The sequence below is a fragment of the Meles meles genome, chromosome 2 (genome assembly GCF_922984935.1).
Source record: "Meles meles chromosome 2, mMelMel3.1 paternal haplotype, whole genome shotgun sequence".
In the NCBI taxonomy this organism is placed as follows: Eukaryota; Metazoa; Chordata; class Mammalia; order Carnivora; family Mustelidae; genus Meles; species Meles meles.
In genome coordinates, this window is record NC_060067.1 from 25,102,497 (window position 1) to 25,117,641 (window position 15,145).

Genomic DNA, 15,145 nt, shown 5'->3' on the forward strand with positions numbered 1-15,145 from the left:
AGCAATTGAACGTCTAACTGCTTGGGCAAGTATTTTAACAAGTAAATGATAACCAATAAAATGAGCAATCCTAGCGCATATAGGTATTTTAGGTTACCTGATTTTAAGACTAGATAGAGTGGGGGTGGGGAGGAGATATGAGAACCAAAATAATTACAGGACAAGGGAGAAGAGGTTTTAAGAGCAGTAAGAAGTACAGGTACAGAATGCCATGGGAATTGAAAGGCAGCTTCCAGCTGAGATCATCTCCCTGGTCTTGAAAGGTGGAGGCAGAAAGTGGGGGCATATTCATGGGTCTACGGTAATGTAAGAGAAGGAAAGCTTGATCAAGAATAGGGAGCCCTGAGGTGCCTGGGTGGCTCAGTGGATTAAAGCTTCTGCCTTTGGCTCAGGTCATGGTCCCAGGGTCCTGGGATCGAGCCCTGCATCGGGCTCTCTGCTCAGCGGGGAGCCTGCTTCCCCCCTCTCTGCCTACTTGATCTCTGTCAAATAAATACATAAAATCTTTAAAAAAAAAAAAAAAAAAGAACAGGGAGCCCTGAATTCTGGGCTAAAGACTCAGGATTTTAGTAAAACACGGAAATCTCTGAACAAAGTCAAGTTTCCCAGCAAACTAGTGTAATACTGTTTGCATTTAGGAGAGAAACCACTGGAAGCAAATTCTGACTGTACGGTTCCACATAGGATACCAACTGGGTTATGCTGGTACAGGAGCATCTTCTTTGTTCCTAGTAAGCCTAACTAGCCATGAAAAAGTTACCATTTGTGAGCACTGTTTATGTATTAGGCATATGAGATGGTCTTGACAGCTTCGTATTAGTACGTTCAGGCAGATCATGCCATTATTCAAGAGCCAGTCTGCTCAGTATCACAGAGCAGTAAGTGGTCGAGACAAGGCTGGACCCAGGAAATGAACCCTGTTTGGGCCAGGACACCAAGCATCCCGAAGCTAGGTGGGCCAGTGAGGGAACTAACTATGGGCTAATAATGCAGCGACCATTGACTGCTTTTAACTCAAGATTTCACACACATGAGCAAGTCTCAATGACACGGAAAACCTTCAGAAAGAAAGGACTTCTTTGTTTTTGGTCAATTAGCACTCATTCCTGTCTGTAATACAGTAACGGAAAACGCTGGGCCGACATGGGGTTGTTTTTCACAGACTCTTGAAGTGTTCCTGGCCACATGATTCCTCCTGATGGCAAAAGGATTCCTCTTCATTACAGATCACAACTCTCACCCCTCCTTCCCTTTCCTTTCTGGAGATACTTCTTTGGCAGGTATAGATACGTCAATAAGGAAAATCAAAACTCAGGGTGTTTCATGAGCCTAACTCCTCTGTAATAGGATTCCGTGGTTCAGGGTTGTTGTTTCCAGGTGGGAAGATTCTCAGGCCTTCGGCAGGTTCCGCTGGTCTGGACGGTACTTCCTCATCACAAAGGATGCTCCAGCCACAAGAAACGACTCAACTAATGGGCACACATCACCTTCCTCCAAGCAAGTGATAGGCTCAACTCTTCCAGAAGCAAGGGAGAGTAACCGTTAAAGGGTAGAGCAGGAACACCTCGGGATGGACTAAGCTCTCTTCAAAATCCAAGCCAACAAGAACACAAACCACTTTCTGGGGAGCCCTCATATCAACCCTGCAGATTACAATTCATTTGTAGACAATCTTTTCTAGGAAGAAACACGCCAGTTATATTAAGACTAAACCACATGAAATTGCGATTTAGCTATCATTTTGCCCAAAAAAACAGTCATTTCACATAAATCAACCTAATAATAATCGTAGCAAGGTGTAGTGTTCTCAAAATGTTTCCTGTATTTCTTTTTCAATTTAAATGGAGACCTTGGGTTGTAAAAATAAATGAGAGAATACAGCACATACTAAATTCTTCATAAATATCTGTTGAATCGTCAAGTATATAAAGCCTAGTGATCTGATGGTCTCGCTTGTATCTAGGGCATACTAGGAACAAACTTTCTAATGTCAGAGTGAATGCACTTTAATGCTTCAAAGTTGAGTTTCACCAAAGCTTGAAGAAATAATAAAAAAATTCCACTTGATTTATATATGTACATTTTTATTAGAATTCTTCAGAACTGTCAACAATTGGACAACATAACGGGAGGAAAAAAACACATGGAACACCAACATCCTTTAAACCTGCACCGCTTACATATTTACACATAATGTTACTGTATATATAAAAAATATTTTCAAGGACTCATGGGCTTGGGAATATTCAAAAGACATTATTGCTACATTTCAATATTTACAAAAAAGCCATAAAACAATTTCAAACAGTAAGCAACGGCAAAGAAACATCCAATGTAAAAAAAAATTATAAAAATATAAACTTTCAAGAATATCCAAGACAAAACTCTCAGTGAGGTGCCCCTGAAGTACCTAGACATCTACAACGAACCACCACTTTTCCTACTATAATCAAAGGCAAGAGAAACACAAAGGAAATGTTCCGACAGAGGATGGCAAACAGCGACAATCTCTCAGGTGACAACAAAACCCCAAAATCTGTTACCTTTGGAAAGGTGCGAGAGCATACAACTCCAGTGCAAATGGTAACTTCCAGATAAATGACCACAGTTCTCTAAGCGGAGTCTAAGGGACCCAGGAGGGGGAACCATGTAGGCAGCACACCCGAATCTCGCGAGACAACATACAAACCTTGGCGCACACCCATGGACCTCTGACAGTTGGGTAGAGTTCTCAAAAAAAAAAAAAAAAAGGGGGGGGGTGAACTCCAAGAATAACATTCAGGCTACAGCCTAAAGGGTAACATTTAAATATGCTTTAGCAGGAGAGCAGCCTTAGGTCTAAGGAACGGGTACAGTATGCTGAGTATAAACACCAGGATGCTTGAGGTGTCGGTGGCTTGCAAATAAATAAGTACATAAGCACTCTGCTTCCTATTAGACGCTACGTGAGCTTTGGGGAAGCTCCTCTAGACAGCGAGGTGCAGAGAAACAAGCAGTGAAGATGATGAAGGCCAAGCTACTTCTGGAGTGCTGAAGGACCCTCTTGGGCTGGAGGCAAAAAAAAAACCCAAGATATTTGTCTACAAGCATGTGCGCGCGTGCACACACACCACACACACATACACACACACACACACACACACACAGGTACTGGCCTGGCGTCCGGGACATGCCTGCAGAGGAGGCTGAATCTATATTTAATTCCGGCTACCGAAGAATCCAGACTAACACAGCACTGTTCAGTCCCTCCCGCGGGAGTCACGCAGTAAACCAGTCACTTTTTCCAACGGCATCGAAGCCATCAAGCACAATGCCTTTCTGAAGCTGGTAGGTTTGCTCTGGAGAATCTGGGGAGCAAGGTTCGTAGGCTACAAAAGGGAATTTTTGTTAAGATTGTGCTTGGCAATTATGGTTTCTTTTTCTTTCGAAACAAAACAAAACACTGTTTCCTTCCAACTCGTCTGGCTCTTCATCTATTTCTAAGCACATCAGACCTGAGCCAGGGTCGCATCCAGAAACAACACCTTGGGGGACGTCCCCCCGCAAGTATACGACCATGTACAACGTGTAGATGAGTATATACAAATGCCGGCTGGGAGGCCTCCTCTCCGACTCAGCGTCCTAACAGCAAACTCTATTTACAAACCCGGTCAGGAGGACAAAGACTTGTGCCCGGGTTTTGATTCACACACGGGGAGCACTTTTCCATGGCCTTGGTCTCACTCCCAGCATAAAATACTAGATTGCTTATGCCTAGATATTCATAGACTTCTGCCCTTTGTTCTAAGAACATTCCATTTTCCACATCAAGCCATCAGGTCTCAGCTTCTCATCTTGCAGCATCACCGTATCATCAAGGATGGTTAGGAGGCCCGCAGGCGACCACTGTCACTTATACAAATAAACAATCGGTGATGCTTTTCAAACTGAAATCAGAGAAGCCTTGGAAAGGACTCAGGGTGCCCAGCCCAGCCCACCCTCCCTTGCTCCAAGTCTGTTATTATTATTATTATTTTTTCATTAATGGGGGCTGCCTGGCTCTGGGGAGGAGAAGATACAGTTGGAACTCTTACAACGGGATGCTGGCTGGTGACAAAAATCACCAGCCACTCGAGTGTGCGTGTCAAGATGGGATTACAGTGGCGTGTCCACTACTCTGGGACAGGATGCAAGCCGAAAGAGAACAAAAACAACAAGTATAGAAACCAAAAGAGCAGGGATCATTCCTGTTGGGGAGGACCCCCCCCCCCCACCCCCGCTGGCATGCCTCCTGCGTCAGACATCTTCGTGCACCAGCAGAGGCTGGGTGGAGGACGCGCTGCTGCCCACGGAGTTGATCCGCACGGAATGGTCCACCACGGGCCGCTCCTGGTGGGGGCTGCCGTTCGCTAGGTTGGAATAAATCTGAGGAACACAAGTCCACAGTTAATACGCCGGTCCCCGTGACGAACATGGCGACAGAGGGACACGTTGGCAGCTTCGGGATCACAAGCAACTTACAAAGCCTCTTCAAAAAGAGAGGGGATGGATGGGACTTCCATGGCCAAAAATGCCGATCATAGTGACAAAAGGAAACATAAGCTCTGTTTGATCCCTCATTTCCCCCAAGGTCTGAACCGTAAGAAGTGATGGCAATTAAAAAAAAAAAAAAGTACTTTTCAGTTGGGATGTATCTGGGAACAAGGACTACCTAACCTATTAAAAAGGGTTTCTAAACCTCTCTGGCCAACTATAACCCAGTGGCTGAGGTCATCTGCTGGGACACCGGTGGCCCTTCCAGGGGCTTCTGCTGAGACGTAAACATGTGAGTGGGAAATGCTGTTTACTTTGAAACGTGCTCTGACACCCAGAAGTGCTAGCTTGAACCCAAAAATATCAGTGGTATACTCTTAGAAAGGATAGCTCCAAGCACACAATCCATTAAAAAAGCAGCTTAAAAAAAAATCTGAGTTAAAGCAAGGATCACTAATTCTTCCTTAAGAGCAGGAGAAGAAATGGCGGCTTTGAGTTCAGAATCCCCCCCGCCCAACCCACCCCCCCCACCTCCTCAAATCACTGGCAGGGATCTCTCAACCTCAAACAGCTCTTCATTCTATATGGCTTGTGGGCATGACAGCTAGCTGCCATTTTCTGGCTATGCCTGTTTGAGCAGAAGGCTTATTTCCCTGCCGTAACAGCTGTCTCTTCTATGCTTTTATTCTAGTTCCCATTACCCCAACTGTCCAAAGGCTGAATGGCCCCAACATGTGAGACAGAGAACACGCCGACCCCATGACCAGCATCTGCGGCGGGGGAGGAAACACGGCAAATCCGTACGGCAGCATCTGCCTCCACGCTTTGCTGACAAAGCCTTCCCCTTTTTCCTCCTCATCCCACATCTTTGTGCTCAGAACGGGGGTCAGGCAGAAAGAACTTGTTGCCCCTGCTTTCCTTGCCCACCCACAGTCCAGTATGCCACCTAAGCCAAGGAGAGAAGGGATGAGCCCGAGAAGGAAGCACCTAGGACCAAGAGCGGGGGCCGAGTATACTCACGTGATTGGAGCTATCCGAAATCTGCTTCTCGATTAGCTGCACGATCTGCTTGAACGTTGGCCTTTTCAGGGGATCAGCATCCCAGCAAGTCTTCATGATGTCATACCTGCGAAGCAAGGGCCATTTCCTATCACTCAATGCCCTTGGCCTGGCTTCTCAGTGTACGCTATGTGACCATCTCAAAAATCATTCCAGGGCCGTGCACCTGGGCATACTGAATGGCGAGGGCATGAAATAAAACACTGGGCCTGTGGAAGATTGCTGAAGCTTTCTGCGTTATTTGGTGACAAGAGATTATGAAAATAAGCTACAAAAATGACACCTGATCAGGAGCCATCAAAAGGAACCAGGAGACGCTGATACTCAGACCGTTCTGGTAAAACACTGTTGCACCCCTCTACCCCCAATACACACACACCCACCCGGGTTTCTGTCTTTGAAAAGGAAAACAAAAGGGGAAGCAGGACCTGAAGGAAAACCTCTCAACCCTTACATTTCAGCAGGTGCGTGCTCAGGGCTGAGCATTCGGAACCCTTCCTTGATCATCTTGTAGAACTTAGAATCGACGGGCATCCCAGGGTAGGGGCTGCTTCCTGAGGCACAACCGGTTTACAAATCAGTGTTACTAATAAGCAAGCAGGACGCTGATAACAATCTTAAAGAAGATGCTCAGAGTCTAACCAAGGTGCCTCTGAAAAGCGCTTTACCTAAAGAGAATAGCTCCCACAGAAAAATCCCATAGGACCAGACATCACTCTCGAATGTGTACACACAGTTAAAAATGCTTTCCGGTGCCATCCACTTCACAGGCAGCCGAGCCTAGAATGCAAGCACAACACATTTGGCGATGTTAATTAATAAGTTCAAAAAAAAAAGAATAGAAAATATTCCTACAGTCATCGCTCCTGCTGAGGGGGTGAGGGTGAGAAGGTGACTGCCATCTTGGTAAAAGACGAAGGCCTTTTACCCTGCAACCTCAGACGACTGCCCCTACTTCTGAAATATTTGGTTCACAGAGTACTATCTACATTTTCTTTTTTTTAAGATTTTATTTTGACAGAGAGATCACAGTAGGCAGGCAGAGAGAGAGGGGGGAAGCAGGCTCCCTGCTGAGCAGAGAGCCCGAATGTGGGGCTCGATCCCAGGAACCTGAGATCATGACCCGAGCCAAAGGCAGAGGCTTTAACCCACTGAGCCACCCAGGTGCCCCTACTATCTACATTTTCAAGAAGGGGGCATTGAGGGGTGCCTGGGTTGCGGCAAGAAGGAGGGCTACACCAGCGATGGTAAGAAAATGGAAAAGCAGAAGAACTGGGTCCTGGCGTTCCACACCAGCCCCAGTCTGCTGCTAACCACGCTTCTTTTCCTTTTCTTTGGGGTTTTCGGTCATTTTAAACCCAAATGATCCTTTATGAATACGCTGGAAATGTCCCTTAAGTATCTGTAATTAAGTCTCAATATGTTCTTCTGTAAAGCAAAAACAGTGCTTTCAATTTCATGAGCTGTTTTGTGGGTTAAGTGAGCTCATGTGGGCCGAAGTGCTTAGCACAGCACCACTGATTCACTAATCTTACAACAGTCGCCTTGTATAAGCAAGCGCACAAGGAACAGTAGCGGCTTCCGGAGACCATCATGGTTCCCAGGCAGAGAGCAGCACATCTGGGCTTCAACTTCAACAGCTGAGGTTCACATCCTGAACCCTTTCCGTGAAAATCAAGCTAAACTTGCTGGGACTATTCCTCTTACAGACATTCTGGATTCTTCGATCTTAGTCTACCATAAACGACTAGATCAATCCTTCTCTTAATCCATTTAGGATTGAAAACTGGGAAGACAATTTTTAATCTAGTGTTGAAGTACTTTAGCCAGCAGGAAAAAAAGCAAGCAAGCAAGCCTTCTAGTATTCCCTCCCCAAATTTATGCTAAAGCTCCGATGGGGGCTTTCGATTTATTTATTTTTTAAGATTTTATTTATTTATTTGACACAGGGAGAGAGAGCACAAGCAGGAGGAGTGGCAGGCAGATGGAGAGGGGAGGCAGGCTCCCCAAGGAGCAAGGGAGCCCCATGTGGGGCTTGATCCCAGGACCCTGGGAGCATGACCTGAGTCGAAGGCAGACGCTTAACCAACTGAGCCCCCCGGGTTAGCTCTACTACAGGGTGTCCTGGATTCAGGGGCCTATGAACTTGGAAGGGAGAAAGAATGACATTCTTGTTTTCACCAACTTCTATATGAAGTTTAGCATTTCCTTCAGTTGTGAATGAAGGCAGTAACATCCAGTGATCGTAGCTGTTCCTGTGACTTTGTCACCAGCAGGAACCACAGACACTTTCATCATCATCATGTTCCCATCACCACCAGTCAGAAATTACAGCAGTGTTGAGACCCACGCCCAGCATGGGTTGCTCCACATAACAACGCAGCACAGGACATTAAAAATGGGCTTTTTAATTGTGTGAGAACTATATTCCAAATGAACTGTGTTTCTTGATAATCCTACAGATTTTATGTTAGACATTTAAGACAATGTCCTGACAAGGGTTCCAACTGGCCTCACCGGGCTATGGGAGGGGCCAGGGCAGAAAAAATGACTCAGAACCTATGTGGAGTGGAAGAACTTTCTGAGAAGCTGACACAGGGAGACGACACATGGCTAAGATGTAGTCAACTTGGGGCGGTAACACGTCGTGTGAGCCTAGTGAAGAGAGATCTGTAACTGGTTAGCTCGACGGGCCCGAGTTGGAGCCCTCAGTCTAGAAGTCTGGTGGGACCTAACCCACCCTTGTGCATTCCAGCTAAGGTCCCCAACCAGTAACAACTTATTAGGAAGCTGAGGCATAACCGCTGTCATGATTATTTATACTCCAAATCAGACATCTACAAAGAACAGAAGAAAAGCGCTGTTGGGGCGCGTGGGTGGCTCAGTGGGTTAAAGCCTCTGCCTTTGGCTCAGGTTATGATCTCAGGGTCCTGGGATCGAGCCCCGTGTCCGGCTCTCTGCGCAGCAGGGAGTCTGCTTCCCTTTCTGCCTACTTGTGATCTCTCTCTGTCAAATAAATAAAATCTTTAAAAAAAAAAAAAAGAAGAGAAGCGCTGTATTAGGAACAATATGGCTGTCACTGTCCTAAGCACGTCGCCAAGATGAACTCATTTAATCCTCACAACTTTATGAGGCAGGTGACAGGATCATGCCCAATAGGAAGGAAAAAAAGCAAGGTTGAGAGACGCTGGGTAATTCTCGCCAAATATCCCGCCACTAAATGACGGAACCAGATGCGAACTTGGCAAGACTGGGTCCAGAACCCGCTGCTTTCCTCCTCATGCCCTTCTGTGAATATTCAAAGGCCCAGATAAGGAACCACCCCTTGTTCCTTCTTCCAATAGTGCATGCACCAGGATGGAGAGAACTTGGTTCCATTAACCCTCATAATGATGAAACTTAGTCTTAGAAGAGCTTTATTAGAAATACATCTTTGAGGGGGCGTCTGGCTGGCTCAGTCAGTTAAGCATCTGCCTTTGGCTTGGGTCATGATCCCAGGGTCCTGGGATCCAACCTTGCATCGGGCTCCCTGCTCAGCGGGGAGCCTGCTTTTCCCTGTTCTCTGCCTGCTACCCCCTGCTGCTCGTGCTCGCACTCTCTCTCTAATAAATAAATAATCTTAAAAAAAAAAAAATACACAGTTTGATCAGGACGTAAAGCCAGCAACATTTCTACAAAACCAAGTCAAGTACAGCCTACCCATAGAGATGCTATGGTGATGGAGGAGAAAATACTACATTATCATAAGGGACAGAAATAACTACTTCCAGGAATAAATCTGGACTAGGGAAATGGGCCTGGGCAAACAGACATACAAGAATGTGTGCACAGGACTCGATGGCTTCCCATAGTAATGGGATGCTGCTTTGGAGATCACGGGCTCTGGCTTCAGGCTTTACTGACCTGTGACAGCTCTTAGAGAGGAGATTTATTACTAAAACATATAAAACATACTGAGCTTTCGTTTTTCCAACTCTGAAAATGTGAGGACATGGCAGGGGGTTGTTCTGATGATATAGTGAGAACTGGCAGGGAAATAAAGCACTTTGAAATAAAATCACTATGTTCTCTAACCCAATTATTACTTATGAACCTATTTAATATGCTCGCTATTGATGAGAAGATCAACATTCTACATACCTAATTCTGAACGTGATCTTAGATTTTAATCTTTTTCACATAGCATGTCAATCTCCAAATAAAATTGCCCTGCTGTGACCTTCAGGCCCACATTCGTTTCACTTGAACAAACTAGAGTTCATTGCTATTCTCAGGCTACAATGAAAATTAAGGCTATTTCTGTTTCTTTCACATGCCCCATAATTACACAATTAGAATTAGGAATTCTATTATCGGAATGTTAGTTGTAGTAATGTTCAGCATACCATGCAAATTTTGCTGAAGTACACTTAATTTGACTGCTAAAATGCATGATATCTCAAAGGTAGGATTTGCATTAGGAAACTCATAAAAAGCAATTCTTAGAAAAACTTGCAACTAAAATCCTTCACTGGACTGTCAAGCAGAGAGTGGGTACTCACGTTTCCTTTGACCACATAATTAGAATCATTCTTGATGTCTCTGGCTAGACCAAAATCACAAATCTTTGTGATTCGACCATGAGTAAGGAGGATATTTCTAGCAGCCAAGTCTCTGTGAATACACTATTAGGAGAATGGGAGAGAAAAGAAAACCATTTACATTTATTTTAAACTCTTCAAGAATGAAAACTATGTCCAACACATTCTAGAATGCTGCTCTGTCACACAAATCGAGTACCTCGGCTTTCCAATGAAACTATTCGGTGCACCAAAAATAAAGATCCAAATTATGCTTTGAATGATGTTCAGAATTTGTGTTTCACATCGTTAGGACCTTAATTACGATAATCACTTTCCAAACCAACTCAAATGGATTTTTTTTTCCTCCTTAAGACTGCTTTCATTCATAGAAAAATACGTTATAAATAGTCCTATCATATTTCTTAAGCTGAAAACTCATTCTGCATGCCTCTCTCTGAAGGTCCTTTTATAGTTTTTAAAACGTCTTTGCAACTCCGATTCGATGTTTCCCAAGGACACAGGGAAGGGGTTCTTTATTGCAGCCATCCCGTATCACACTCTTTCCGTTTGGTCACTGTTGGGAAATGTCACTGATGACACTGAAGGGTGGGATCCGTTACCTCCTGCTAGTCTGCTAGTCCCATTTGCTAAGGAATTCCCCTCACCCTTCCAGAGACTATGTTCCTTGCTTTGGTTCCATCATTCTTTTCCCATCCTTATCTTTTCCCCAAATACTTATTATTCTCTGATTCCTTATTCCGCCTCCCACTTTCATGAACCCACACCATAGCTGAGGCCTTTCAATAAAACCCAAGTGCGTGCTTCACCAAGCCCAGCACCTGCCATGAGGCAACCCCTCCTTTTGCCGATAAAATCATGATCTATTTTCTAGGAGCAGCTCTCGGATCCTGAAAGCCAAAATTTTTAAATGAATTCATTGCATAAAAAAAAATTTTCATAGAAAGCTCATTTAGACAGGCCTGCACTTTGAAGCTTATAAATGAGAATAGGAATTCCAAAGAGAGAGCAGTTGGAACATGAAGAAACTGAATTTCCTCTGTTGTGGGTTACCACACTTCCAAAGGACACTGTGTATTCTAACCTGGGCTCTAAAAGGCTCGGTGGGGGCTGGGGGCAGGGGCTGGGGGCGGGGCGTTCTGCTCAGAGAACCACGCCGACTTACGTTCTTGGAGGCGAGGAAGGCCATGCCCTTGGCCACCTGGTAAGAAAAGCTCAACAAGTCCTCCAGGTCTAGAGCCAACTCGTCATCTTCCATGATAGCGGGAGTCACATCTCTTTCTATGTATGAGCCTGTCAGGAGAAGGAGGACTTTCTTAGCAATTAAACCTCAGAGCTTGGAAAACAGAAGACAGCGACAAGGATACCAAGGCTGGTAATGAAGGAGCTGAGGTGACTATGCAGGCAAGTCACCTGCCCCGCGTTGACGAAAGGTAAGTGCCCAAACTAGTATTCACTATCTGGGGCTTCAGGTGAGAAAGATGGTGAATAAATATAAAAATCTATTTTTTGATATGCAAAATACGTATCTGATACACAGATATAGTATATATATAACATATAATAAAATGTTATTTTCATATATACAGTGAGACACTCCTATACAGTAACGAATGCTCTGACCCCAATACCCACGTGGAACCCTAACTGCCACTGACCGGTGGCACTGGGCATTGGGCCCTACTGGAAAAGAGAACCAATCACTACGGGGCAAACTGGTACATTTCACCATGGTATGAGAAATCCTGCGTAAATGAAGTTGTTTTTATTGTTTGATAGGTACACACCTATTCTTGCTGATCTCCTTTTGTCCGCCTTGGTCGGCACAACATAGGAAACTCCGGGTTTCATGTCCATGTATTCATTAGTACTGTCATTGCTGTGAGAGATGAAACATCCTACCATCAAATCAGGACAGAATAAAACGGGAGATGGGGAGTACCCACGGGGCAGGCTCTATCTCCCCACCACCTTTTTTACATAAGAGGCTGATTCTGTTCAAAGAAAGTATCGCCAAGTTTGAATGCAGAAAATCTTGCTTGTAAGATAGGAGTTTTTAATATTCAACATTAGGGTCCAACGCCCGGGAATGAGACTATCTTTTTTGTGTTCAATCATTGATGGGACTCGGGTTAGAAATTTCCCATCTCTTGACACCAGGGATTTAATGGGAAACAGAGAGCCAAAAACATTATCCCCCATTTCCTCAAACTCTCTAAATTAGCCCCAAGAGACAAGATGAAAGAGACAAGAAAGATACAAAGACCAAGAGCTTCCGAGATGTAGGATTGCCGGGGGGGGGGGGGGGGGGTGTAAGGCAGGGATCGTTAACATATAGCGACTGATGGAAGAAGGTTTGAAAAAACCAAGTTTAGTTCAGATAAACACCAATAATTTGGATGATTTTCTGAACCATCTGGACCTCTTGAATCTGCAACATTTGGCTGGAAAGTCTTCAAGATTTCTAGTACTTCCTGCTTCTGATTAGCATAGAAACACTATGACAACAATCTCCTTCGGAGTATGCTGGTGGTTCCAGTCCCATATGGGATCCCAAAACACAAAGAACACCACATCGGATTGAACAATTTGGGCCATTATTTCAGAAAGTTGAGAAACAGATATGGGGCCAAGGTTTCAGAAATAAGGCAAAGTGGCTCATTTACTCACACAAAGAGCATATGCTCTGGAGAAACTAACAAAAGGTGGTTTGTTTCGTATTTTACTCCCACTTGACACCACCCAAGTCTATAGGACTTTTAAGAAAAGGTAAAATAAAAAGGCTTCATCTGGGGTTTAAAACTCTAGCCAGGGGTACAGCAAAGAGCTTTAAGAGGTAACTGCCCATCAGTAATAGTTGCTAAGGTCTTCTCGAGGGCCTGGAGTGAAGTTTAAGAAATAAAGTCCTGCCGTCTCAAAATGCAGGGGACAGAATGAACAAAAAGGAGGAGAAACCCTCCAAACAACTTCAGAAATACAAAGTATAAGGGACTGGGCATGATGAAAAGGATTTCTGTTGGGTGGGGTGATCTAAGAAATCTTCCTCAAAGGTGGCTCTAACCTTTGGAAAGAACAGGCCAGGCACAGCAGAAAAGAATGTTATTCTGACTGTAAGCCACACTAGTTGTTCTTAAAGGAATCTGAAGCTCTTTATCCACCATTCAAATTCAGAACAATATTAAAGATGAAAGTGATGAAAATAAGGTACAGAATTGTTAAAAATGTGCTGGAATCACTGTGCCTTTTTATAGCATGAGGAGTTTAAAAAAAAAAGGGCAAGGTATACAGAAATAATTCAGAGGTAGATGGTGAGAAACCCATGTGCTGAGATATGTTCAGAGCTCTCTTGCCACTCTGTTAAGTTTTCAAGAAATTTACCAAGACAACTTGACAGGCTTTAACATTTTCCCTATAAGCAGCGTCTCACTGTAGAGATACATAAAGTAGCAAGCCCAACATAATAAACAAAATGACACGTAAGAATAGAGCCATGGGCGCCTGGGTGGCTCAGTGGGTTAAAGACTTTGCCTCCGGCTCAGGTCATGATTCCAGGGTCCTGGGATCGAGCCCCACATCGGGCTCTCTGCTCGACAGAGAGCCTGCTTCTCCCTTCCCTCTCTCTCTCTGCTTACTTGTGATCTGTCTGTCAAATAAATAAAATACTAAAAAAAAAAAAAGAATAGAGCCATGATAAGAGAAGCAGGTATAGAATTCATTCCACCGAACAGAATTAACACTTACAAAAAAATGAAAGATGCATCAAAAAAAAAAAAATCAATAAAAAAATCTAAGTTTAACACTACTTAAATCTTTACAAACACTATTCAAACTTTCCAAATTGTTGATGACACCTAAATGATTTAATAATTCTGATCTGGCGCTTCAAAGTACCTCTGTTCGTTTGTTTAAAGAATCAACCTTGATTGCAAACCCTTATGACCCCACGAACTGCCTATCAACAGCTATTTATGTAAATCAGTCTTACCACGAAGACTCCTTTGAATGCAGAAGGTTCTTATAAAGTGCCACTTCGGCGTGATCTTCCTGCTTTGAGCAAATAAATGAATCACGTTTTCTTCGCAAAAAATTCAAAAGATCACCATAGCAACAGTATTCAGTAATGACCAGGGTGGGCCCTGCAGGCATATAAAGGAAGGTTAAAAAGAGGTGAGTTATAGAAACAATACCCATAAATACACTCAGGGGTGATCATAACCGTTCTCATTCCGGTTCATTGCTAAGCCTACCGAGAACCAGCGTTCTGGGGAGCACAGCTCTCCAGGTAAGCCTCCTTGGACCTGATGTCCTAAGTGACGTCCGTCTCGGGGGGGCCCAGCACGACTGCCATGGTCACACACAAGAGAAGTTACTGCTTTCGACATTATACTCTTATCAAATTTCCTGCATGAATCCTTTGAGTCGCTTGTTTGTAGCGGAGCTTCACGCGTTCTCAATGTCATTATGGAAATGACGAAGGGCACAAAGTGCGGCATAACAGGAAAACCAACGGCACAGAACAGCCAGCTGAGACGAGCCCCAGGGGGCGGGCGAGCACCTGAGTGGCAGAGCGTCACCTGCCTCCTCAGTGCGACCTGTCGCCAGGGTTTTGCATGCGGTGAAGATGCCTCACGCTGCCGCTCTCAAGAGCAAAGGCAACAAACCGACTTGGGCAGAAACTTCCGTGAACAAGTCATGATGTGGAAGCCACGTGTATGGGGGCTGTTTTAAGAAATTCTCTAAGCCGTCAACTTGACCGTGAATCCCTATACATTCTCGAGGAAGAGCTCGTGTTACACCTCTTTGCTCCTTTAAGACCAAAATGTGAAACATCACAGACCTCCTTGATGGAAGGCTCTGCTTCAGAATCGCTTTCAACTGGAAATTCAAGTTTTCTACAGAAGTGAAGTGTTCGCCTCATCTGGTGTGTATTTGAGAACTGGTAGGCTTCAAAGTCTATCTTTGATTACCGTACGCAAATGAACAGTAACCCTTTA

The 15,145-nt window shown here is 44.5% G+C and overlaps 1 protein-coding gene across 4 annotated transcripts in view; it reads right to left on the reverse strand.

Moving 5' to 3' along the window:
* Nucleotides 1–2,067: 2,067 nt before the first annotated feature.
* The window catches only part of KIT (KIT proto-oncogene, receptor tyrosine kinase), an 85,122-nt gene continuing 72,044 nt past the window's right edge, over nucleotides 2,068–15,145 (reverse strand). For all 4 annotated transcript variants that reach the window (XM_045997700.1, XM_045997698.1, XM_045997699.1 and 1 more), the window contains exons 14-21: nucleotides 14,137–14,287; nucleotides 11,939–12,030; nucleotides 11,317–11,444; nucleotides 10,113–10,235; nucleotides 6,240–6,351; nucleotides 6,026–6,125; nucleotides 5,533–5,638; nucleotides 2,068–4,404 (exon numbers count right to left, since the gene is read on the reverse strand). In XM_045997700.1, the coding sequence (XP_045853656.1) occupies nucleotides 4,276–4,404; nucleotides 5,533–5,638; nucleotides 6,026–6,125; nucleotides 6,240–6,351; nucleotides 10,113–10,235; nucleotides 11,317–11,444; nucleotides 11,939–12,030; nucleotides 14,137–14,287 (941 nt within the window). In that variant the 3' untranslated portion in view covers nucleotides 2,068–4,275. The remainder of the gene's footprint in view (nucleotides 4,405–5,532; nucleotides 5,639–6,025; nucleotides 6,126–6,239; nucleotides 6,352–10,112; nucleotides 10,236–11,316; nucleotides 11,445–11,938; nucleotides 12,031–14,136; nucleotides 14,288–15,145) is intronic.